Source organism: Chanodichthys erythropterus, chromosome 15, assembly GCF_024489055.1.
Source record: "Chanodichthys erythropterus isolate Z2021 chromosome 15, ASM2448905v1, whole genome shotgun sequence".
In the NCBI taxonomy this organism is placed as follows: domain Eukaryota; kingdom Metazoa; phylum Chordata; class Actinopteri; order Cypriniformes; family Xenocyprididae; genus Chanodichthys; species Chanodichthys erythropterus.
Genome location: NC_090235.1, coordinates 22,921,728 through 22,949,346, shown reverse-complemented (window position 1 = coordinate 22,949,346; position 27,619 = coordinate 22,921,728). Strand labels below are relative to the sequence as shown.

General features: G+C 34.2%; 1 protein-coding gene across 1 annotated transcript in view; it reads left to right on the top strand.

The window, feature by feature from the left end:
* thsd7aa (thrombospondin, type I, domain containing 7Aa) overlaps nt 1-27,619 on the top strand; it is a 132,835-nt gene that overhangs the window by 84,353 nt on the left and 20,863 nt on the right. The window contains exons 7-20 of the mRNA XM_067411674.1: nt 6,603-6,797; nt 11,585-11,837; nt 13,936-14,051; nt 14,954-15,086; nt 16,056-16,159; nt 17,484-17,678; nt 18,434-18,700; nt 21,641-21,819; nt 22,153-22,158; nt 22,778-22,911; nt 23,023-23,176; nt 25,435-25,576; nt 26,935-27,050; nt 27,135-27,252. Of these exons, the coding sequence (XP_067267775.1) occupies nt 6,603-6,797; nt 11,585-11,837; nt 13,936-14,051; nt 14,954-15,086; nt 16,056-16,159; nt 17,484-17,678; nt 18,434-18,700; nt 21,641-21,819; nt 22,153-22,158; nt 22,778-22,911; nt 23,023-23,176; nt 25,435-25,576; nt 26,935-27,050; nt 27,135-27,252 (2,112 nt within the window). The remainder of the gene's footprint in view (nt 1-6,602; nt 6,798-11,584; nt 11,838-13,935; nt 14,052-14,953; nt 15,087-16,055; nt 16,160-17,483; nt 17,679-18,433; nt 18,701-21,640; nt 21,820-22,152; nt 22,159-22,777; nt 22,912-23,022; nt 23,177-25,434; nt 25,577-26,934; nt 27,051-27,134; nt 27,253-27,619) is intronic.

Genomic DNA, 27,619 nt, shown 5'->3' with positions numbered 1-27,619 from the left:
AATATGAAAACTGTTAGATCACATGATCAAATCATAAATTTCCATCCAATTCTATTCTTACATACTGTATCCTTATACTCAAATGAATAAATAGTTTTTTAATGCACTATAAAGAGTGCAGAATTCAAAAACTGAAAGACATTGGCCATTACTATGTTCGTCCCTAGCCATAGGCTTGCTGCAACACGTTGACCCATTTAAGTCCAGATACCTTGCTGTAGTGAGGAATAATATGATTTGTTCAAGGTCACCTCTTTCTTTGTCCTGCCTCGCAGACGGGTAGATGGTGAATATGTTGTTCTGGCACCGATGCCGAGCCACCTATATAAATGAAATTAACTCTGTTAGTCCCTCCGAGTCAGTCTGCATTTAGCTGAACTCCCTCTCTCCCTCATTAACTTTGGGAAGAGTAGTGTGCAGCCTCATCTAAATGTGACAGCACTCAATAGAGGAAATGTCAGATGCCGTCTGGTACTTTTCCATCAGGGGACAGTCAGACGCAGGTGAGGTTTAACACATCTGAGATGTATAAGGGCTAGACGTACAGCTGATATTACATTTCCCCCAGCATGTACTCATTGAGTTATTCATGAGGACAGTTGATTTGTTTTTCCTCAAGTCTGGAGGAATTGTGAGGTGTGCAACGTGCAAGTTTATTTATTTTATTTTATTATTTTATATATATATATATATATATATATATATATATATATATATATATATATATATATATATATATATATATATATATATATATATATATATATATATATATATATATATATATATATATATATATATATATAATATTATTATTATTTCCTCAAGTCTGAAGGATTTGTGAGGATTTGTCTGAAGGATTTTATTTTATTATTTTCAATTAATTTAATTTTTTATTATTTTTTATTATTATTTTTTCATGTCTGGAGGATTTGTGATGTGTGCCTTATGTGCATTTATTTATTTATTTATTTTTACCCAAGATGATGACCAGCTAATGATCAGCTTAGACTGGTTACTTTGTTCCAAAACACAGCTAGCAGCTTAAAATGAATATTCTATTTTGTATAAATATGTGGTTTTGAATAGCTCTTTTTGGACTCAGCCAGTTGGTGTATTTTAGCGTATTAAGATCTATTTTGTCTTGTTTTTCAAATTAAACCTCTGAAAAGGCACATGAATGTCTGTAATGGACTATGATTTTTTCCTGTTGTGAAATGCTTCCTTTTGCATGTGTACCAATGCCAGCGGTGTGAGGAAGTCTAACTATTTCCCACCCCCAGTCTCAACCCTCACTCCTCATTGTTCCCTAGTGCCTCCCCTCTTCTCTCAATTATTGATTCCTGTTGTCTGGTGCTGATGAGAATAGATCTGTTGTGTCCCATGGGGTCACGCAGTGTCATCTGACTCAGTGGGTTTTCTGTCACTTTGGGCTCTTTTCAGGGGTGGGGTTCACAGATCGATACAGGGGCTGGTGCACGATCCACAGAGGGGTCAGTGTCCAAAGCTAGGTCTTTCAGATGACCTCTATGAGCAAACTGTGTTTTTGCTAGGGTTTTTTTTTTTTGTTGTTGTTGTTTGTTTGGTTGCTTTGTTGTTTTGTTTTGATTTTGGTTTTGCTTTTTTTGACAGTTTGATTTTTCTTTTTGTTTGTTTTGCATTGCTTTGTTTTTATGTTTTGTTAGATTTTATTTTCTGATTTGGTTAGGTTTTGTTTTGCTTTGTTTTACTTTGTTGCTTTATTCTTTTGTTTTGTTTGTTTTATTTATGTATCTCAGTCTCAGTCCTCTCAAGAACAGAAAAAGGGCACAGTTTTATGGAGGACCAGGGGTGCCACTTAAAAATAAAAAGAAGACTCAATTAATTAATTTAATAATTCAAACATAAAAATGTATATAAATGATTCACTTTTTATATGGGCAAATTAATAGACATATTTAAAGTTGTTTATTTAATTCCTGTTTTTAAATGTAGTTTAATAAAACAATAAAACAATAAATTTTAAAAATCTTTTTTGAATGTATAAATAAATAGACAAATTTGAAATTGGATATTTAATTCATTTTTTAAAACGTAGATCAATAAAACAATAAAAAGTTCATTAGTAAATCATTTTAAATGCGCATTTAAATCGCTTTTTTAAAAAGAATTTGGCAAATGCTTTTCTTTCTCTATTTACCAATTGCTTTTCTTTGTCGGTTTGCCAAATGCTTTTCTTTATCCATTTGTCAATCGAGTGGTAAAATGCCATTGGACAGTACACACGTGGGAGCAACCAATCAACTTTCGCCTCAATTTGAAGAGCCAATCCTCTCTCACTTGTAACACTCACTGTCATTGGACAGTTAGTACGGTGACCGGGAGGGGACATGTTCGGTTCATTTAGTTTTGTCTTGGCCACAACATATAAACTCGTGTGAACGTGATAATATGCCGTGGCCAAAGATTAATTCGTGGGAACGGCCACGAGATCGTTTTGTCGAGGTAACGACATCCTTATGTCGTGGCCACGCCATGTAAAGTCGTGGCCTCGAGATCATATGTTGAGGGAACGATATATTGTTCTCATGGCCACGAGTTAAATGTGTAAACAACCTGTGCAACCATAGCAACCTGGAATTATCACAAATGGACAATACCATAATAATATTTTTAATTAAGAAAAAGAACGGAATTAAGAAATTATTATATTAACATAGTGCATATTATATTGTATTGCGCGCGATGTTGCAGACAGCATTCTTTTAAATCCATTCACTTATCGTTTATTTTTTATTTAATATTTTTATATTATTAGTTACATCTGTATATTCAGGGTGCGATTTGTGAAAAAACCGTAGGAGGTGGATGTTTTGAAAAGTTTTTTTTTTTTTGTTAAAAACCACAGTGGAGCTATATACTATTTTTGGCAGCTGTTACAGAAACATTTTTACAAAAAAATTCTGATTTAACTTTGAGATTTGAAGTATTAGATATAGCTTAGATATTTATATAGCTATGATAGAAATGCAAAATCAATCGGTAGTTATTAATAGAATAACGAGACACAACCCTTTACATTCAATCGCGTTTGGTCCCATTTATTTATACACGTTTACCTCAGATTTCATTAGATAGAATATAAGCTGTGCTGTACACAGAGTTTCATAATTTACCGAGGTCAGAAAATGTAGTTTACTAGGGGGGTACAGGGGCATGCTCCCCCGAGAAAATTTAGATTTCCCTGGTGTACATATGTGCATTTTTAAGACTTTTAAAGGCCAACAAATTGGATAACAATAGCTTTAAAACCATGTCAACAAATACATGCATGCACAGTTTTGAGGCAGCTTTAATCGCATGTGTGGTAATTTCATGACTTAACTTACAACAGAACAACGAAAGCCATTGCTCATAGTTTCTTTTGCGCTTTATTTATGCTATAATAAAGTAATTATGCAGCGCGCGCCGGCGCATTTGCTCATGCAATTCTTGAGTGCGCGCCACGAGCACAGTATAACGGCTGATTGGACAGTCGTGTTTATTTTTCTTACTAACATCATCCGACCGCAGTTCACTGTTGTTCAGCTGAAGCTCACTCGTTGTCACCGGCACCTTTTCCGCGCTTGTTTGACTTGTCGGAATGCGCGTCAAAAAAGTGTCCCATTTGTTGTGTTGGTAAAGAGACAGTTCTATATAAACGCAGCGTTTTATTTTGCGATGTTTTAAAAAAAGATTTTTATTTTTGGTATTTTATATGCTCTTGGTGGTTTGTGGAGTAGCATCACCCAGGGGGGATATTTTTTTTTATCCCCACCGGTCTGTTTTCTCTTGTAGCCCCTCGTGCCTGTGACAGCATTCGAATTAATTCAGAGTTTAAGTTTTAAAAATGTGTTACTATTTTAGAATATTTTGTTTATTATTTGTATATAACCTATGAAAGCTTTATTTATGATTTTATTTTATTTCTGTAGGCGCACGGGAATTTTACAAGGAGATCATTTACGGGAATATTATTTATATATAGGCCTATATATATATATATATATATATATATATATATATATATATATATATATATATATATATATACCACCCTTATTTTTCATTCTTAATTAGAAATATTATTATGGTATTGTCCATTTGTGATAATTCCAGGTTGCTATGTGCTATGGTAGCGCAGGTTGTTTACACAACTCGTGGCCATGAGAAATTATGTCGTTCCCTCAACATATGATCTCGAGGCCACGACATAAGGATGTCGTTACCTCGACAAAATGATCTTGTGGCCACAACTTATTATCACATTCCCACGAATTAATATCTTGTGGCCACGAGTTTATATGTTGTGGCCACGACAAAACTAAATGAACCGAACATGTCCCCTCCCGGTCACCGTACTAACTGTCCAATGACAGTGAGTGTTACAAGTGAGAGAGGATTGGCTCTTCAAATTGAGGCGAAAGTTGATTGGTTGCTCCCACGTGTGTACTGTCCAATGGCATTTTACCACTCGATTGACAAATGGATAAAGAAAAGCATTTGGCAAACCGACAAAGAAAAGCAATTGGTAAATAGAGAAAGAAAAGCATTTGCCAAATTCTTTTTAAAAAAGCGATTTAAATGCGCATTTAAAATGATTTACTAATGAACTTTTTATTGTTTTATTGATCTACGTTTTAAAAAATGAATTAAATATCCAATTTCAAATTTGTCTATTTATTTATACATTCAAAAAAGATTTTTAAAATTTATTGTTTTATTGTTTTATTAAACTACATTTAAAAACAGGAATTAAATAAACAACTTTAAATATGTCTATTAATTTGCCCATATAAAAAGTGAATCATTTATATACATTTTTATGTTTGAATTATTAAATTAATTAATTGAGTCTTCTTTTTATTTTTAAGTGGCACCCCTGGTCCTCCATACAGTTTAACCTTGCACACTAAAAAAAAAAGTCACAATGTTCATGTTAAGAAGTTGCACTGGCTACATTGACTAGTTTTTCTTTGACAGAATTTCATGTGTTCTAGCTACCATCTGGGTTTTTTTTTTTTTTTTTAATTACTTCAATATTAATTGTAAACATCTCAGGATCATCTTCATTCGCTTCCAGTTATACTGTTATACTGTTTTAAAGGTGCCCTAGATTCAAAAATTGAATTTACCTTGGCATAGTTGAATAACAAGAGTTCAGTACATGGAAATGACATACAGTGAGTCTCAAACTCCATTGTTTCCTCCTTCTTATATAAATCTCATTTGTTTAAACGACCTCCGAAGAACAGGCGAATCTCAACATAACGTAACAGTCGGGGTGTACGCCCCCAATATTTGCATAATGCCAGCCCATGTTCCCAACATTATGAAAGGCATTAGACAAGGGCAGCGTCTGGAGCTGCACACAGCCGAATCATCAGACTAGGTAAGCAAGCACAACAGCGAAAAATGGCAGATGGAGCAATAATAACTGACATCATCCATGATAGCATATTTTTAGTGATCTTTGTAAATCGTCTTTCTAAAAGTTTTGTTTGCATGTTGCTAATGTACTGTTAAATGTGGTTAAAGTTACCATCGTTTCTTACTGTATTCACGGAGACGAGCCGTCGCTATTTTCCAAATAAATACTTTACTCACATAATTCGAAGCATGCATACAGCATGCATGACGAACATCTTGTAAAGATCCATTTGAGGGTTATATTAGCTGTGTGAACTTTGTAAATGCGCAGTAATATAGTCGACAGCTCGTGTGGCAAGAAGCACGCGTCTTAAAGGGGCGGCGCAGAGTGTAAATCAGTGCATTGTTAATGGTGCCCCAAAATAGGCAGTTAAAAAAAATTAATAAAAAAAAATCTATGGGGTATTTTGAGCTGAAACTTCACAGACACATTCAGGAGACACCTTAGACTTATATTACATCTTGTGAAAGAACGTTCTTTGGCACCTTTAATATGCAGACTTTTAATTGAGATCATATTATTTTAATTTCTTTATCATAATCATAAACACCAGTTTTTAGCACAAATAGTTTTACCATTTACAGCACTTTGTTATTCTTAGTTATTTACCTATTGACGGTAATGAATCAAAAGTCTTGCACGTTAAAAAAATAGCTTACTTTTGAGTTGCAAAATAAGGTGGATAAGGGGATATTGGGGATATGCCCAGCCTTATAAATGTAGTCTTGGTCCCTTTGCATTTTATCAATGGCCCTGTTTATGCATACATATAATACTGTATATGCAAAGTGTTACATGCAAGTAAATGTGGGTGTTTTTTTGCTTGGTGTTTGTGTGCATGGAGTAGAGATGACAGCACTTGGCTGTGGATCACATGCACAGTGTGAATTCTCTGTGTGGTTAGATTTATTTATTGCACATAGTGACATGTGTATTAATGTGTATTAACACAATTTAACACCGCATCAAATGAGTGAATTTTTGCTTTGCTTTTCCCTTTTTGAAACCTGTTGGTGTATTTCTTTGTGGATACAAATTTGTTACAGTTTGCCCTATCATATTAATTTGGTTCCATATCAGCTTCCACAAAATGGGATTGGGATCCTTATTTAGGATGTCTTATTTAACAGACCCTGTGTTTTGCTGTTTCCAGGTGAATACGTGGACCGGCAGCTGTGCCGGGATGCCATTCTTCCCATGCCTGTGCTGTGTGAGGTGCCCTGCCCCAAAGACTGTGTGCTCAGTCCCTGGACATCCTGGTCTTTGTGTTCCAACACCTGCTCAGGGAAGAACACAGAGGGCAAGCAGACCAGAGCACGCTCCATTCTGGCCTACAATGCAGGCGATGGTAGGTGTCTTATACCCCGTTTCCACCAAAATGGAGCAGATTCTTGTGTAAGAGCTGGTGCATGGACAGGGGATTTGAGAACGTCTCTTAGAACTAGATTTTCCTGAGCCGAACAATGTTGTACCTTAGTATGTTACTACATAATATGCACATTGTTTTAGTAAGTCTTATGAGAGTTAAAAACATTTTAACATCGAAGCAGTTTAATTATGCATCTTTATGATATCACAGGCTTCTTTTGATGCAACAGTGATAAGTTAAATAATTAAAATGAATAATAATCAGTTCAAACACATTTGCGAATAATATTTTATAGTTCAAAGTTTATGGTCTGTAAGATTGATTGTTTGTTTTAGAAAAGGCTGCATTTATTTGATCAAAAATACAGTAAAAAAAAAAAAAGTAATATTGTGAAATATTATTACAATTTTAAACATCATTTTATTTTAACATATTCGAAAAATCTGATGTATTCCTGTGATGGCAAAGCTGAATTTTCAGCATAATTACTCCAGTCTTCAGTGATTTGCTCTTCAAAAACATTTATTACTATTATCACTGTTGTGCTGCTTAAATGTTTTGTGGAAACTGATACTTTTTAAATTATTTGATGAATAGAAAGTTAAAAAGCTTTTATTTGGAAAAATAAATCTTTTGTAATTATTATAAGTTAAGTATTTAATTTTTGGTCAATTTAATGTATCCTTGTTTATTATTAGTATTAATTTCTTTAAAAATCTTACTGGCCCCAAACTTTTGAATGGTAGTCTATTTTAGCATTTAATTTAAATGTCTTTTTGCCTAACCAAACTTCTTTTGGTGCAACATTTAAGAAATTTTAAAATTCATAACCATCAATTTGACCCATACGATGCTTGTAAATAATATTTTATTTTAGACCCAGAGAGTTTTCATGTGTAACATTTTTATTCAGCTATTTTGACAGCAGGTCATAGTGGAGTTGATTTTTCTGACCTGACCTGAAAGTCTGCCCTGATTTTTGCAGTTTAGCATAAAGCGTTACTTTAATTGATGCACTATGTGCATAATGAGCTTTATTTTCCTCAGAGCATCCAGCTGCAAAAAGTGTTTAATATTATAGCACTTTCTGTTATTAATATTTTAATGAAGTATTGGAGATTTGCTAAGGTCTGTCTAAAGATTTCTGCTTTCTTAGATATAATCACTACATTTATATTCTACAGTTGTGGATTTTTTTCCACGCAGATGTTAAAGTAGACACGAGCAGATTATAAATATCTTATCGCATTTACCTCCCTTATGTTAGTTTAACTTTCTTCCATGTGAGCAGCCCATCACAAAGTAATAAGGGCTCTTTGAGCGTTAAGTGATTCAAACCTCAGGTGAGCTCAGGCTGTAAGTGTGTATCTGATGTGTAATAGACTGATGGATAAGTGGTTGCTTTGGGCTAAAACCTCTGCCTTCCCTCCACCACTCACCGGCCAGAAATCCATTTCCACAAATATGCAGCTTGAGGGAACAGGACTTGCACTGCTGACTGAGAGCAAACCGGCTTGGTTTGCTTCAGCATCACATCATTGTTACGGTCATTCTAGTGCTAGAATGATTGGTGCATCTGTGGAGTGGGGTTGCTTTATATCTCTTTATATATTACAGTTTTAGCACGAATGTTTGGCCACATATGCACAATGATGCGTTCTACCCTGTGGCAAATTGTGCTACGTGCTGCGGTACTCCGATTATTAGACTTCAAACGATGCAGGAGACTGTGCACCAAATTGATGTCAAGCGTCTGAGAAAGCAGGTGTGTGCTGACAGTAGCATGAAGTTTAGCAGATCCTGTTCTGCTTGCTATCTGCCTCTGTGTGAGATGAAGGAGAGAATAGCATGAAGCACCGGTCATTTTGCTGTCCTTGAAGAATGAACAGGAGGAACACCTAGCTGTCTCAATAGAAACAGAAATTTACAATCCCACTCCAGTTACCTCATTTTAGTCTATGAAGTCTATAGGTTGTGAGGGCGTATTAGAAAAGAGGTTCCAGGGGCTGCATATTGGGTTGCAAAGACAAATCGAGAGAGAGATGGTTGCAACATAAACATTTTAGCTCAATAAGATTCATATTATTTGAATTAAATTCATTTATTAAAAAAAAATATTTATATTATCAAAATTAATTGAATAAGTTTGATATTGTAAATAAATGTATTGAATTTGATATTATTTAATTTTACCTTTTAAATACATTGTGATATTGATCATGATTATTTTATTTTTGGGCTGCATGATATATCATTTCAGTATTGACAATGTGATGTGCGCATCCGCAATAGTCACATCTCAGGATGTGTGAGGTCAAGTAAGTAGTTGCTACGTGATCTGTCAGGCCCCACGATTCGAAATGCATGTGATTCTTGGATTAATTGCCAAGTTTAACCACAACAGAGTGAAAGTTTATCATTTGCACGTGTTTTTAAGTCCTGTCAGTTTAAACATTGAAGTGAGTTTAAAACATTCAAGCACAAGAAGATGCGAAAGAGAACTCGACGCAGATCTCGCTTGCTGTTTTCCTGGTGCCCTATTTAGCCACCAGAGGGCACTCCAACACGGACTATTGTTCACCTCACTTGGACTTCAGTTCCCATAACCCACTTCCCGGACTCATTATCCCGTTCATTGCACCCAGCTGTTTTGTGTTTCATCATTAGTGTCTGTCTATTTATTCCTGGTTTGTTTTTTGCTTTTGTTATTGTGGTTTCACCTAATGTCACCAGCTTCTGTTTGTGTTTTTCTTTGTTTTGTATGGACTGATTTTTGGATTTTGACCCCTTCCTGTTTGGATTACGTGTTTGGATTACCCCATTAAAGCTGCATATGGATCTTACCTTCTTGTTTCTGTGCCTTACGTGACATTTCTATGCACACGCAGAGCCGTGCAGACACCACAGATTCAGCTCCCTTTCCAGTCTTTTTGTGCTTAAATGTACATATACACGCAAAATTGTGTCCAAATGCCAATCTCTGCAAGTATCCTCGTAAACACAGAAAAACGGATATGTATCATTATATTAGAAATGAAATGGTAAAATTTGATCTCAAACTTTTTTTGGCAGACTTACTAGGATTAAGCCGATAGAAGCTGACAGACATCACAATGTTGCGCCATATTAATCTTAATTTATCAGACTATATCGTTTCAATTAATTTTATTGTGCAAAAAACAGCAAACGAAGTATAGGCTACTAGATGTTTTACATGAACTAAACCCCTGATATTCAAATGGTGGACCACGGTCCGCATCCAGATCCCGGCATATTTCCGTCTGGACTGCGAGACAGAACGGAACATCATTTTACTAGTTTCTAGTTGAAGTGAGCAGCGTGTCAAAACAGCAGTGCGGGTCACACCACAAGTTTGTGGTAATGATGTTTCAGCACTATATACTCTAGTAGTTTTATCTAAAGCCAAACATGCTTCATTCAAGCACTTTCAGCTCTGTGTGCTTTCTTTCTTTCTCCTGACATGCGCCACATTGATGGTGAGTGTCCACTAGTGAGGAGCAGAGCGAGCGTTTTTTAATTTATTCTAGTGGAAGTTGAGCTTAACGCTCAAACACGATTTTTGCGATTACATCATCTTTCAGTTTTCACGTCCAGTGGTCACATGAGTGGGCGTGACCTTCATTGTGTCTGTTTGTAGAGAGGTTCACAGATCCTAGACTGAGCAGTTAGCACAGTTTCATTTGCCAGTCACTGACCCTTGTTCAGTGTCCTCTCACCAGTAACAGCCCAGTGTATATCAAAAGGATACAATTTAAAAGGAATGTTAAAATATTTATAACTTTACATTTTAATGCACGGTTACATACGCATACAACACATATTTGCTCTGTCTAAGTGGAGGGCTTGACTGTTTCAAATGCACCACTTCTTGAGGATGTCATGTAAGCATCACTGCGTCCTACATCAAATGAAGATTAACAAGGAATGAAATGTGGATGGCTGGAGCTGCCGTATGAATTGCTGCTCTTAATGGTGCAGAGACGGACCAAGAACATGCAATTACTCTGAGCTGTGCGCAGACTCACTTTTGTAATTGTACAAAGGATTAGTCTTCATCTGAGTCACAGGTCAATAAACAACCGGAGGGAGTGTTAATCCCCATTTGAAACAATGTGATTCTGGTGCAGCTTTTTGAAGCTCTGCTAATGCACTGCTCTGGCATGCCCTGAACCACTATGAGATGCCTTGGAAGTCAAATAACCCTCCTTTTGAAACACTGAAGAGTTTATTCTCTATTTCAGGGCCATTATAATGGCCGTGTCTACAGTAGCTGCTCGCGGCAAGTGTTTTCTAATGGTTCTCGCATGTCTAATGAAGTGTGTGATAATAGTCGATAACCTTTTTATAAATGAGCTACTAAAGGACTGTGTTCTTGCTACAAAGGATGTCAATTATTCATTATTTTTGGTGCTCTTGAACAAGGAGCACTGCTTGATACATGATTTGTCCATTTTTCTCATTCACTGGTTTACCAATTTCTCATTGATCGTTGTGTGGTTGTTAATACGCACCGTTGAGATAATGGCTGAACGCTGTGTTGGGATTCTGATGCTTTTCATGACTGCAGGTTGATTGATTGATTGATCGATTGATTGATTGATTTTAATTCACTATGCATTATATTATAGATTTTTGCTTTAAGGATAGCTCCTAAGTGGGAGGTCAATGTACAGATATATTTTTACAGTTTGAGTTTAAGATATACCCAGTAATGTAACACCTTCCTGACCCCTTTTATCTTCTAGGTGGGAGTCAGTGCCCCAACAGCAGCGCCTTGCAGGAGGTGCGCAACTGCAATGATCATCCCTGCACTGTGTACCACTGGCAGACGGGGCCCTGGGGTCAGTGCATAGAGGACACCTCCGTTCCATCTGCCAACAGCTCGCTCAGCCGCACTGGAGCAGGGGTCGGCACTAATGAGGCGTTCTGCTCGGTCGGCATGCAGACGCGCAAAGTCATTTGTGTCCGGGTCAATGTGGGCCAGGTGCCTCCTAAAAAGTATGTGTTTTTAAATGTGTTTCTTTAAATGTCATGTGTTTCATTTATGGTGGACAAATGCTATGACAAATAGATACTGTATATGAATGTAATTTTATTATATCCATTATTTGTCTGTATTGTTGTACAATGAAAAATTAGGAACATAGTAAACTATATAGCTACTTAAATTGTGCTAAAAGATTTGTTTCTGTTATATTATATTATATTATATTATATTATATTATATTATATTATATTATATTATATTATATTATATTATATTATATTATATTATATTATATTATATTATATTATATTATATTATATTATATTATACTACAATTAGTTCTGGTTCTCGAATCTGATTTGCTGAGAGCCTTTTCTAACCATACAATATTCTAATAATCAATTTCACAATTTGTATCACTCCACTGTTTCTGCCGGATCTATACTGGCTGGATCATTTCTCACAGCGAGCGTCAATGGTGAAGGAGGAGCAAACCTACTATAATTTTACAAATACTACTGTTATTGTGTCATGGAATGTAATTTTAAGAGGTTTTTTTTTTTTTTTTAGGGTATATTATTATATTATATTATATTATATTATATTATATTATATTATATTATATTATATTATATTATATTATATTATATTATATTATATTATATTATATTATATTATATTATATTATATTATATTATATTATATTATATTATATTATAAACTATAATTAGATCCTCATACATATTTTACTAATTACATCTATTAATCGTCTACACAATATGTGTCCTCATGCAGTTCACAGACAGCCGAATTTTTAATTTAATTTAATTTAATTTTTTTTTTTTTTTTGGTCATTTGTTGGAACATATATTGAAGCAGATTATGTATTCTCTTTATAAAGCTCAATCCTGAGGTCTGCCGCTTGATCTTTATTGACAGATAGAGACTTTAAGTTTATGAGCTCTCAGTCGGTAGTTTTAAGAATCTGGATCCAGTTTTTCCCTAAAGGCATCTGCTGGGAAAATAAATGATCTGTTTATTTATTCAGTTTAATAGCAGCATTATTCTGTCAGTGGCTGTGGAAACAGGGTGTGTAGCTCAGGGACCCCATGCTGGCAATGGAAATGAGTCCTGCTTTCTTCCCGGGGTTATTCATGTGCTGGGCTTTACCCACTGATCTACACATTCATATACACACATAGATATACACACGTGAGCCGAATGCTGATCCTTATGGAATTTCATGTGAAAGAATATTGGTGTGATGCAGGGATAGGGAGGAGAGGGAGAAAGAAGAGTTGTATATACAAAGACGAAAACAAAAATGCAGTATAGAGGTTGAAATCACATTATTTACATTATGCTATTATATACTTTACCTACCAAAAGTTTGTGGTCAGTAAGATTTATTGATGTTTTTAAAAGTTATGCTCAGCAAGGCTGCATTTATTTGATCTAAAATACAGTAAAAAAGTAATATTGTGAAATACTGTATGATTACAGTTATTTGAATATATTTTAAAATGTAATTTCTGTGATGGCAAAGCTGGAATATCAGCATCATTACCCCAATCTTCAGTGTCACATGATCCTTCAGAAAGCATTCTTATATGCTGATTTGCTGTTCAAGGAACATTTCTTATCAGTTTGAAAACAGCTGCTTAGTATTTTTGTGGAAACCACCATACTGTTTTTTTTTTTTTTTTTTAATAAAAATGAACAGCATTTATTTGAAATAAAATATTTTGTAACATTATGAATGTATTTTGATCAATTTAATGCATCATTGCTGAATGAAAGTAAAATTGTACTGACTCCAAACAGTCAAAAACAGTAGTGCACCTACATTATATATGTTAAAACTAAAGTAAATATATACGGTGGTCTCAAAATGGACCGCTAGAGAAACACTAGTGCATTTTTCTGATTTAATGCTTTTGCAATACTAATACTAATTCAGTGAAAAGTTGATCAAATATTTGTTGTCTCCCTTTTGCTTTAATGACAGCAGCACACAAGCTTCATGAATCTTGTTCTCCAGCATGATTTGAGATGATCCACAGAGCATCTCAACATCTGTACCTCCTGTTTTAATGTGTTTATTTGTAGGTGTCCAGAGAGCCTGCGTCCTGAGACTGTAAGACCGTGTCTTCTGCCCTGCAAGAGAGACTGCATGGTCACTCCGTACAGTGATTGGACACCCTGCCCTTCCACCTGCCAGACAGGTGTGTATATAACTTACATATACTTTAAAACTTCTGATGCATCTCTTGAGATAAAGAAGAATAGAAAAGTGTTTCTCAAAGGCTGAAGTTTTCTTTTTATTGTAAAGAAATATTGGCAGCTTTCAGCATTCTAATTGAAGTGTTAAGAAACAGATTCTTTGTTACAACAATCTCTCTCTATAAACACTATAAAGAGGATTTGTTGCTTGGCAACCCCACCTATTGGAACCAGAACAAATATTATAACAAGCCACCAATATCTGAGCACTTTGTTAAATGAAGCAAACAAGCATTGAATTTTTCCAGTGCATGTCACACTCTGGTGTGTTTCGTATAAAAAGACCATCTGCTTGAGAGTCTCTTCACTGAACACTAAGTAGACTCTCACTTCCCTAATTGATTTTTCTTCTTTGTAAGAAACATTTCCAGTATTTATATTTTTTTTCAAAGAAAACTACCCTCAAAGTTTGTACTGAAGACTTTGTAAGTTGAAGAACAGTGCGGAAATGCTATGAAAAGAATGAATAATCAGATGCACATATTTATAGATGCATTCACCCAGTGGAGAACTTCAATGAGAGTAACAATCACTGAATCAAGTTTATAATAAATAAATAAATAAAAGTGAGAAGTGCGGCCTCGTTATCATTTCATTTCTCAATTGCACTTAATATTGAAGTAATTAAACCAAAAAAACAGATGGTAGCTAGAATAAATATGCATTAACATTAATATTTTCAGAGATATAAAGGTTAAGGTTGGCTGAAAGCTTTATTAAATCCAACACAGTCATAGAGAGACTAATGAACTGATTAGATTTAAGAGTGGGATGTTGTTTTTGCAAGATTTTCTATATTTATTCATGACAATTTCATACTTCATGTCCATTCATGTATATCCAGGTGGAACTGTCAAAAAGAAGCAATCAAGGAAACGCATTATCATTCAGCTTCCGGCTAACGGGGGCCAAGACTGTCCAGAAGTGCTCTTCCAGGAGAAGGAATGTGACGCCTCGTCTGTTTGTCCAGGCTACAGGTAAACATAATACCTCTGGTTGCAGTTTCAGTACAGAAATTTCATAAAACAAATTAAAAAAAAAAAATTAAAAAGTGCAATTATAAATTCCTAAACTTAATAAATCCCTAAACTTATTATATTATTACTTTACCATTATATTATTTTATTTATCATAAAAAATTAGCTATTTGAGTATATAAATAATATATATATATATATATATATATATATATATATGTGTGTATATATATATATATATATATGTATGTATGTATATGTGTATATATATGTATGTGTGTATATATATATATATATATATATATATATATATATATATATATATATATATATATATATATATATATATATATATATATATATATATATATATATATATATATATATATATATATATATATATATATATATATATATATATATATATATATATATATATATATATATATATATATATATATATATATATATATATATATAAAATTGTAATAGAAATGTTTTTTGTTATTTTTTGTATTGTGTGTGTGTGTGTGTGTTTATTTTTATTCATTTTTTTAACAGATTTTATGAAATTTCTGTACTACAATCATTTAAAATTAATACTCTTCAAAAGTTTGGGGTCAGTAAGAGTAAAGTTTTTTTGTTTTTTTTAAAGAAATTAATAGTTTTCAATATTGATAATAATAAGAAATGTTTCTTGAGCATCAAATCAGCATATTAGAATGATTTCTGAAGGATCATGTGACACTGAAGACTGGATTAATGATGCTGAAAATTCAGCTTTGCATCACAGGAATAAATGACATCTTAAAATATATTAAAATAGAAAACATCTATTTTAAATTGTAATAATATTTCATTAATGTTTTACAGTATTTTTGATCCAATAAATGCAGTCTTGCTGAGCAGAAGAGACTATATTTAAAATGCACAACTTAAAACTGACATATGTATGTATCTGTGCTATAGGTGGAAAACCCACAAGTGGCGCAGGTGTCAGTTGGTGCCCTGGACCATTCGACAGGACAGTCCTGGAGCACAGGAGACTTGTGGACCAGGACTACAGGCTAGAGGTACAGAAAAACCTTTATCAACTTAAAACTGGCTACTGAGATGTAACATTTTTCAATATTAAAATAACTGTGTAGGTGCTTGTAGCAGTGCTTTACTTTGTAGCTGGGGAGATAGTTGATAAATGCATGAGATTGGTAGTAATTTGATCTGTGACTGAGTGTTTAGCATCAAAGGTTTGTGCAAATGCTTCTGGATTTAATTGAAATGTTCTTTAAGAGGTTTGGGAAGCTCTCTGAAGCAGTCAGAAGCTCAACCCTTTGCTATGACTCTCACCAATAAACCCTTTCAGGGTTCAAATGCAGGCCAGTACTGTGGTGTGATTGAAAAATATATTTGAAGATGAAAGATGAGAGTCTTGTGTTATATACAGTGACAGTAGATTTAGCTTCTGTTTAAGCGTTTGATATCTTTGATAGAGATGCATTTACTGCATATGGAAGGTTCTAAAGAATTTTGAAGCATTTCATAAAGAGAAGTGCAGTATCTTGTATGGAAGCTTGTTTTCGCCACTAAATAAAATAATAAAAAAGGTACGTTTGCATCTCACAATTCTGACTTTTTTTCTCCGAATTGCGAGATTTAAACTTACAGTTGCAAGTTATAAAGTCAGAATTGCGTTTTTCTGACTTTTTTCTCGCAAATGTCAGTCTTGGACATTATAACACGCGATTACGAGTTTATATCTCAAGTCATAATTGCAAGATTTCTGACTTTATAACTTGCAATTGTGAGTTTATATTGCGTAATTCTTAGAAAAAAGTCAGAATTGTGAGATATAAACTCGCAACTGCGAGAAAAGTAGTCAAAATTGTGAGATAAAACGTTGCAATTACCTTTTTTATTTTTTTATTCATGGCGGAAAACAAGCTTCCATAATCTTGCTTATAAAAATGGATGGTGTTAGCATATTTTGGTCTTTGAGTGAAAAAAAAAGTTCTTAAACTCACATATACTAAAAGCTTTTTTAGATATCAACTTCTCAGCACTGCTTACATTAATAACCATTACCCGTAATAGTATCCCTCAATACGCCAGCATGGCTGAAGAAGCAATCCAATACAATAGCTTTCACCCTCATTCAATGATTTAAATCTGGATCCGTCCGGCTACTCAAGTCAATAGGCATTTAACCGCCCTCTCGTGTAATCCATCACAAGATGCTTATCTTTATTCACCATGTGTGGCTTTATAGGTGAGACTGGGCTGATATTTATCAGTGTTAACCCAGAGAAGTGCATTTTTTTTATTGTCCTTTTTTAGTTTTGTTTCCTTTTCTGGCATACTGTCTATCACATTATGATCTCTTTCTTTTTTCTCCCTCAGCCGTCTCGTGTAAGAAGTTGGATGGTGGACCTGCAGACGTTGCAGCCTGTCTCAAGTTTGCGGGTCCTATGCCTCAACTCACTCAATCCTGCCAACTTCCATGCCAGGATGACTGCCAGCTGACCGCCTGGTCCAAATTCTCATCCTGTGCCGCTGATTGTGTGGGTGTAAGAACCAGGAAAAGGACCCTTGTTGGTAAGTGCTGGATCAGCAGGTCTAATTTATTTATTTATTAAAAGAAAAGGGAAAGAAGAAAGCACACCACTTTTGAATACTACATTTAAATGAATGTATGTTGCAAAAATAGAGAGATTCTTTTTTCACAGAGCTATATGCAGATTTAAGACTGTAAATACAATAAAATAATTATTCATTTTAAACATTGAAATCCTTTCTGCAAATCCTCTAGCACATCCTGTCCATAGTTTTAAAACCCCTGACTTTATTGATTTTTCTCAGTAGATTTATTATATCTGCATGTGTGTATTATTTCACACTGGAAAATCCACTGTGTTACAAATAGTTTTACAAAATGCTTTCTGTTAGATGAAAATGCCTGAACCTCACCTTAGCCAGAAATGTGGTTTAATCTTTAGTATAAAGTGCCATGAGAAGCTTAGCCGGTTATTTAGAGGTTAACAAAATATAGTGTATATGCCAAAGACCTTTGGAAGACCTGCTGTAACTCAAGCAACTTTGCAAAAGGATTACATGAGATTAGTGCCATAGGTCTTTCAATTTGGATAAGTCTGCTTACTCATGATTACCAGATCAGTGTGTTTTGATCAAAGGAGCTAGATACCATTACAGGATCATTTCTGTTAACGGTGCATTCCATATTGTATTATTACAAAAGATTTATTTCTCTAAACATGAAAGCATTTTGAAATGGATAACATGACTTCTAACTTTTGATCTAAGTACTGTATTTTTTTTTTTTTTTTGCACAGGTAAAAGCAAAAAGAGAGAACAATGTAAAAACACACAGATGTATCCTCTGAGCGAAACCCAGTACTGCCCCTGCAACAAGTACAACGCCCAGCCTGTGGGGAACTGGTCCGACTGCATCCTTCCCGAGGGTGGACGTGTAGAGGGCTTGTTGGGTATGAAAGTGCAAGGTGATATCAAGGAGTGTGGCCAGGGTTACCGCTTTCAAGCTATGGTGTGTTATGACCAGGATAACCGCCTCGTGGAGACGTCACGCTGCAACAGTCACGGTGGGTGACAAAAAATGAAATGTCATTTCTGCTTCACTAGTGGCACCAAACGGAAGTGCAAAAATGATTAATGCAAGGTTTTCTAAACACTTCCCTATATGCCATTGGTCAAACAAACAAATGACCCGCCCCCAAACTCACATCATTGGTTGAGCCAGTGTTGCTGTGTCATGAAGTGTTATTTTACAGATTTTTATTTTTGACAAAATTATCACCCTATTACATTTAGTCAATATTTTCCCAGATTAAATATATTAGTTTTACTCAATTTTATTCTTTTTTTTATTAAATATATATATATATTTATATATATATATATATATATATATATATATATATATATATATATATATATATATATATATATATATATATATATATATATATATGTATGTATATATATATATAATATATATATATATATATGTGTGTGTATATATATATGTGTGTGTGTGTATATATATGTGTATATGTGTGTGTGTGTGTGTGTGTGTGTGTGTGTATATGTATGTGTGTGTATATGTATGTATGTGTATATCAATGTTGTTTCAAACGCGGAAAGATGTCAATATTTTTCAAGTTTTACTCCACCGAGGTTAATTCTAACTCCTGACTGCTTTGTTGGACACAATGGCGGTTTAGGTAGCTGACATATTCTGAATGTCTTCGGCAGAATTCAAATGAGCCATTTTAATCTAGGTTAATCTAGATTAATTCCAAGATTAATCTAGATTAATCTAAATTTATATATATATATATATATATATATATATATATATATATATATATATATATATATATATATATATATATATATATATATATTATATATATATACCCTTCAATTGCATGCATCAAACTAAAATTAGGCCTGAAATACACAAAAAGTCTCGTCAGTTGCATCCTTATATTTGAAATGCTGTGCTTTGGAATTTCTCTGAATATGTTTAATCACACACTGCTCGATTGAAGTGTTCATGTCTGCCAAAATCATTCCTTTTACTTAGTCCATCTCAAGTAAAGAAAGCAAAGAGCTTGTCTTGGTGGAAAATGCGCTTGTGTTCATAATCTAATTCCGTTTGGGCACCTTTCACCACCTCCTGGAGCAAGGAGCTCAGAAACGAGCATTTGGCAATCCTTTCCTCTGAGCCCGAGATTAGACTGTGGCAAACTACAGCGTTAGATCAAAGCATGTGGAATGTTGTGGGCAATGCAGGAGCTCTGTGACGTTAAGGCCTCTCTCTTTATGAGTCACAATCCTCTAGTATGGATTGTACGCTCTCAGCTGGAGGCCTGTGAGTGGCTCAAAGCCTTGGCATCCCTAGAGTGAAGATGTGCTGACGGAGGCAGGGTGTTACTCTCTCTCGCTGCCTCCTCTCTTTCTCTTCCTGCTGCCTCTGAGACATCCCTCACTCTAATCAGACCCGGTACCCCTCACCATTTGAAGTGTGGTTGCCATTTTGTGAGGCTGTCAGATTGACATGTTGCCCAAGGCAATTTGTAGGGGGGGGTCGAGGGTGTTTAATCCAATGATGAGAAGTTTCTGTAACAGGGATTCTGGTTCAAAAGTGTGTGTTACAGATATATAGACTTTTTTTTTGTTCTTGGTGGAGTGTATATTCATGACATTTCTATTATATTATATATAATAGAATATTATATATTATATTTCTTGACATTAACTATTAATTTAACTATTAATTTTTACTGTAGCACTTTTGTATTAAGTGTTAGAGTATATAAATAAAGGTGACTGGACTTGAACATAGTGCCACTATAAAAAATATAATGTTAATTGCGTGAATTTAAACTAATTTAATAAAATTACATTTCACTTAATTTGTACATTTTAATTAAATGTCATTTTAAAATTCAATTACAAACTATCTAAAATTAAGATTTTCCCACCATCGGAGCAATGTGGAAGTCTCTCTTTCTGCCACAGAATAAAAATATAAAGGTAATTGCGACTTTTTGTCTCACAATTCTGATTTTATTTCTCATAATCAAAAATGTATGTCTTACACTCAGAGTTGTAAGTTTATAACACACAGTTTTGACTTTATTTCTTACAGTTCAGAGATTGCGATTTTAAGTTAACATCTCACAATTCAGACTTTTTTTCTTGGAATTCTGAGAAAACATAACAAAGCCAGAATTGTGGCATAAAAAGTTGCATTTACCTTTTATATTTTTTTATTTCAGGGCAGAAATTCAAGCTTTGAATCAAATTTCTGCTTAAGAAATCAAGTTTGGTTAAATAATTTACTCTACCACAATAATAAATAACAAAATTATCTATATAAATAATCTAAATTTGAACATTTTTTCCAGCAATATTATATTATATTATATTATATTATATTATATTATATTATATTATATTATATTATATTATATTATATTATATTATATTATATTATATTATATTATATTATATTATATTATATTATATTATATTATATTATATTATATTAATAAACTATTGATAATGTCTTTGCTTTTTTAACAGCGACTTTCCAATATATTGTATGCTCAACTAATGCAGCTTTTCTAACATCAGTTTTCCATTTTCGATCAGATACATTTGTGCTCGTAGGTTTGATGGAGCAAAGTATTATGGACCACTTAACATGGAATGCTTAAAACCTGCTTTTTGAATAACCCTCTGAAATTTTTCAGGACTTGAGCTGCTTTCCCATCCAGAATATCCAGAATGAAACCATGATCTTTGCAAGTTGTGATGTAAAATGAAATTTCAGCAGACGATATCAGTGCAAATGCCATAACCTTGACTTTAACTCTGCTTTAACATAGACGCTGTTTCACCTGTCACAATGTATTAAACTAACTCCAGTAACCAGTGTCAAAACTGTATAATGTTTGACTCACTATTATAGATACACTCGTTTTTATTCAGCTCTCTCTTACCTCTCATAGGTTACATAGAGGAAGCTTGTATCATCCCGTGCCCATCTGACTGTAAGCTTAGCGAGTGGTCAAACTGGTCCCGTTGCAGCAAGTCCTGCGGCAGTGGAGTCAAAGTACGGTCCAAGTGGCTTCGGGAGAAACCTTATAATGGTGGCAGGCCCTGCCCCAAACTGGACCATGTTAATCAGGTATGCAGGGACCCTGTTATATTTTTTTAATGAATACTGTATGTGCTTGTCTTGTTTTAATGATTCATTACCAGAGTGCTGTAAATGTTTGATCAAAGGACCAAACGGAATAGCATGTTTCTTTAATGAACAGCATGAGGTTTACTAATATATTCATATAAGCATGGGATATTGTTTGTGCATCATAGCTTTAGATCATTAAATATTTCTAGGCTGAAACTGTGAATTAACATAATCAATAATGGTATTGGAAGTGGCTAATATATGGCATCTCTGTTTTTCATATTCCCTCTTTCATCTCTTTCTCTTATCATGGCGGGAATCCTGCAACAGGCTCAGGTAAAAAAAAATAATCAAGTTTTAAATGATTGATAATGCTGCACACCTGATTAACCAGTTATTTTATAAACCTGATTAGTTTGGCTCATTAATTATTAAGTAGGTGATGTAACTGAAAGGAAAATGTGCACTTCTTTTGAATGCAAATGTTTTTATAGTATGTATTCATGTTAATTTTAATATTTTAATCAGAATAAGTTCATTTTAGATTATTAATTTATATTAGGTGATTTATTATGGTACCGTTCGAAAATGTGTTGTTGGTCAGATGTTTTTTAAAGAAGTGTCTTATGCTCACAAAGCATTTCTATTAAAAGAAAAAAATCTTTCTGACCCCAAACTTTTGCAGTGTAAGAACAGTTTTTAATCAACAATTAACCATAATAAATGTATAAATTAACAGTAACCTAAATTAATAAAAGCCGTAAATATCTGTTAGTTCATTGTTAGTTCATGATAACTAAAGAATTAACTAATGTTGATTGAATGAAACCTTATTGTAAACTCTTACCAATAAAGCTTTTAAATAAAAGCTTAGTACTCCCCCAATAGTTGGTGAACAGTCACAGAAGAGCTGCTGTTATAATGCCCACCTGAAAGCTCTGTGGTGTCTCCTCAGGTGTATGAAGTGGTACCATGTCTGAGCGACTGCAGTCAGTATGTCTGGGTGGCTGAGCCATGGAGTGTCTGGAAAGTCAGCAATGTTGATCTGAAAGAGAACTGTGGGGAAGGTGTACAGACGAGGAAAGTTAGGTATGACTGAACAACAACAGCAGCATGAGCAACATTATTATTAGAAATGCAACTTTTTAGAAAGTCCTGCTAAGTTCATGATAGTACTAACAGATGTTTCATTTCATGAAGGTGCATGCAAAACACTGTTGATGGACCTTCAGACCCTGTAGAAGACTATCTCTGTGATCCAGAAGAGATGCCTCTTGGAGCCAGAGAAAGCAAGCTGCCCTGTCCCGATGATTGCGTTCTGACTGACTGGGGCTCTTGGAGTCGATGCCCACTGGTGAGAGGAGACATTGATCAGGAGCATGTCTAATTTTTCATAAAAATCTGCTGATTTGGAAAACAGCCTAATATTATCTAATTTGATGATAATGAAACTTTTTGATGATTTGATGAAGCTTTCCATCATGTGCAGTTTTATATTTTAACAAAATAAGAATGATTTTTCACATTTTATATCATTTGAAAAATCATTCTAATTTTGTGAAAAAAATGTACATCTGTAATCAGCTTTAATGCACTTATTAAAATAACTTTAAATGTCTTAAGTTTCAAAAAAGAAGGTACAAAATAAGTATTCATGTTATATTTAACTTAAAATCTGCAAAGGAATAGAAAAATATGTTCAAATACTTGTTACATAAACACAAGAATTGATTTTAAATCTTGCAATTGTGAGAAAATTTCAGAATTGTTAGATAAAAAGTTGCAATTACCTTGTTAATTTTTTTATTTACTGGTGGAAACAAGCTTCCATATAAAACACCCACAAATGTAACATAAAACATTTGGGTCATGTCATTATCTCAGTAATTCTAACCTTTAAATCAGGATTAGGCATAAAATAATATCATACATGTGAAAATCAGCTGAGAATTAAAGGTGCCCTAGAACATTTTTTAAAAAGATGTAATATAAGTCTAAGGTGTACCCTGAATGTGTCTGTGAAGTTTCAGCTCAAAATACCCCATAGAATTTTTTGTATTCATTTTTTTAACTGCCTATTTTGTGGCATTATTAGAAATGAGCCGATTCAGGATGCGTGGCCCTTTAATTCTCGTGCTCCACGCCCCAAGAGCTCGCGCTTGCCTTAAACATAATAAAAATTCAAACAGCTAATATAACCCTCAAAATGGATCATTACAAAGTGTTCGTCATGTAGCATGTCTAATCGCGTAAGTACAGTGTTTATTTTGATGTTTACATTTGATTCTGAATGAATTTGAGGCTGTGCTCCGTGGCTAACGGCTAATGCTACACTGTTGGAGAGATTTATAAAGAATGACGTTGTGTTTATGCATTATACAGACTGCAAGCGTTTAAAAATGAAAATAACGACGGCTCTTGTCTCCGTGAATACAGTAAGAAACGATGGTACATATTAATGATCCCGACTGTTACGTAACAGTCAGTGTTATGTTGAGATTCGCCTGTTCTTCGGAGGTCTTTTAAACAAATGAGATTTATATAAGAAGGAGGAAACAGTGGAGTTTGAGACTCACTGTATGTCATTTCCATGTACTGAACTCTTGTTATTTTGCTATGCCGAGGTAAATTCAATTTTTTAATCTAGGGCACCTTTAAACAAATAGTTGTAACCTGGCTAAGAGGAAGATATGAATCATGTCTCTGTGGCGGTTTTTCTGGTGATTAAGGGATAATACAAGACTTCTTCACCTTACAAATGGTTGTCAAAAGCAAAAATGCTATAAAATGCATACATTTTGAGTGTGATGTTCTAGAGCAAAACAGGCACTATTTTTGAAATCTGCTTCCCAAAATGAGTTAGAGACAAGTATTGGATTTCATTCAGCAAATGTGATGCAGGGTGGTGTAATTATTTGGCCCAAGCTTAAGATTCCTCGCTGCATGGTGTGTATGATGAAGCTGAGCTCAACACTTTTCAATGCACACACCCCTAAAAGCCCAACCTTTGTCTGATAAGTTAAATGCATGCTGATTGGCCATGCTGGAGCCCTTTTCCACCTATTTCCCATCTCCTGTCGAGGAGGATTAGAGATGCAGCATGTTCTTTTGAGCAGCAAAACACCAATGCAACATTTTTGGTCAGCTGCGCACCAGCGGTCGGTAAATACAAGGCAAAATAACAAATCCGAGAATGTTTTTTTGTGTATGGCGGGGGTTGGTAGCTCGGAGCGCTTACATGAAATTGTTTGCAGTGGCGTATAAGTGTGTATAGGCATTATTGAGGATTCTCTCAGGGGGAGGGTTACTCATGTCTGTCTCAGTGTGATTCCCAGGCACGCTGCCACCAAACTGCAAGGGTAGCTAATTGCCATGGATACTGAGACTATCCCTGCAGTTAAAATGCGGGAAGGCTTAAAACGTCTCACACGTGACATCTGAGAAATTTATTTCCCTCAGAAATAGTAAGGAAAATGTGAAATGGAAATTAATCCGCTGCACATATGCTGAATATTTCAAAATGTGCTCTCTTTTGTCCAGTTGATTGTTTTTTGTTGTTGTTGTTGTTTATTGATCATTATTTGTTCATTGAAAGCTTTGGTTTTTTTGAAGCCATGCAATGTGAACAGTACAAGGCAGAGGACCGCCAGCCCTATACGTCAGCCTGGTGAAGGGAAACTGTGTCCTTCGACTACAGAGAAAGAAACATGCACTCTGAACACCAACTGCTTCCATTACTCCTATAATATCACAGGTAAATATTGACTGCATCTTATCTAGAACATTTGCTAGCTACCAGATCCAAACAAAGATTAAGAAATAACTCTGATTTGATTTGCCAAATATGGCTATTCAACTGTAATAAGGCCTCTTAACCTTCATATTCTGTTCAGGTTCATTTTAATAGAAGAAATACTTAAGTGTCAGTTTGAATGCTCTTGACATTTACTAATACTGAATATAAAGTAATTTCAACATGATATCAGGAATTTTTTATTTATTTATTTTTTTTATAGCTCAAATAATAATGTTTGCATGGCGCTCATAACACCAAGGTCACGGTCTGAATCCCAGGGAATGCATGAAATGATAAAATAAATACCTTTAATGCAATTTAAATCGCTTTGGATAAAATCATTTGGCAAAGGCATACATGTAATGCTTCTACTTTAAAATATTCTTATTTTAATATGATAAAATATAAATAAAATGTACAAATATAAATAAAGAAAACATTTTATTTCATTGTTCCTCTATGAATAATTTTGTTGTTATTATTTTATACTACTTTTGATTTGGATCTTAGAGGTCCAGTGTTATTTTAGTATTACATATATACTATTTATTAATATATTGAATGATCTTTTTATATATATTTTCAGTTTTAATTTTAGAGCAAGTTTTTGTCATTTATTTTTAAATTTTATTTCTTTTTTATTTTTAATATTTTATTTCAGTTTTAGTAATTTTAATGATTCAACATAAACTTATTTTATTTTAATTTCAGGCAACATTAACCACTAACCATTTTTCCTTTTTTTTAACGTTTTTCCATCTAATATTATTTCAACTTTATTACAATTAATGGCATCATGCAAGTGCATGTTATCAATTTGAGAAAATCAATGAAAAAAAAAAAATGAAATAAAAATATTTTCCGATGACTGTACTATATACAAAGAAAAAATAATAATAATAAAGCTGAAAATAATGCTGTATGAACCATTTATGTTAAATATGGTCTGAAAAGTCTTTTGGAATGAGGTTTGGACATTTGAGTCTGGAAGTATGAAATTTTGAAATGGAAAATGTGTAGGATCCCTGTAGTTAACAAAAGAATTGATGGTTTAACTTTTAAAAGTAAGTTACCTGGTTGCCTTAAAATTGTGAGTTCATTAAAATTAAAAATCTGAGTTAATACAATGAAGGTGATTGGTTTATTCAACAGAAACTCAAAATATTATGTTATCTGAACCACATTAATTATTAAAGTTGATTTGACAAAAGAAAAAATGTTGTGATAACAACAGCTATGAAACATTAAACAATGTGATGTATTTTCACATGATAAAGAGAAAGAGGTTGATTTGAAATAACTGATTTCCCATCCAGACTGGAGCACGTGTCAGCTGAGTGAGCGAGCCGTGTGCGGGGTTGGATTCAAGACACGCATGCTGGACTGCGTTCGCAGTGATGGCAAATCTGTGGACCTGAAGTTTTGCGAGGAGGTACTTTTCTGTTCACAAGACATTGTTTACAAGTGATGCTTCTGTTGAAAATCCACCTGAAAAAAATAATCTCTGTTCTTTTAGCTTGGTCTCGAGAAAAAATGGCAGATGAATGCTTCCTGTGTGGTCGAGTGCCCTGTCAACTGCCAGCTGTCTGATTGGTCATCTTGGTCTGAATGCTCTCACACCTGTGGTCTTGCAGGTAGGCCAACACTTTAAACAGAAGGCCTTGATTTTGAAGTTGGATATGTTCCAGAACACGCTAAAAAAATCACAGTTTTTGTGATGATATTAAATTTGCATGGCTTGGTTAATTCACACTCTCAGCAGTCTAACAGTCTGTTTCAGACAAAATCAAAAGCCCCAGGAGGGACTTTGGGTCTTGTGGTCCAAAACGTTAGTCTTTGATGTGAGCTAACATGACTGGTTCCTCAAATAGCAGGTTTTAAGGAATTATACTGAGCTCTCCGATGTCTCAGAATTACCAAAGCGTTGGCTGAAACCACAAAAAATTTATGGTGTGAGAACAATTGTGTTATTGCCCTGAAACAGCATTTGAGAGGAGGATA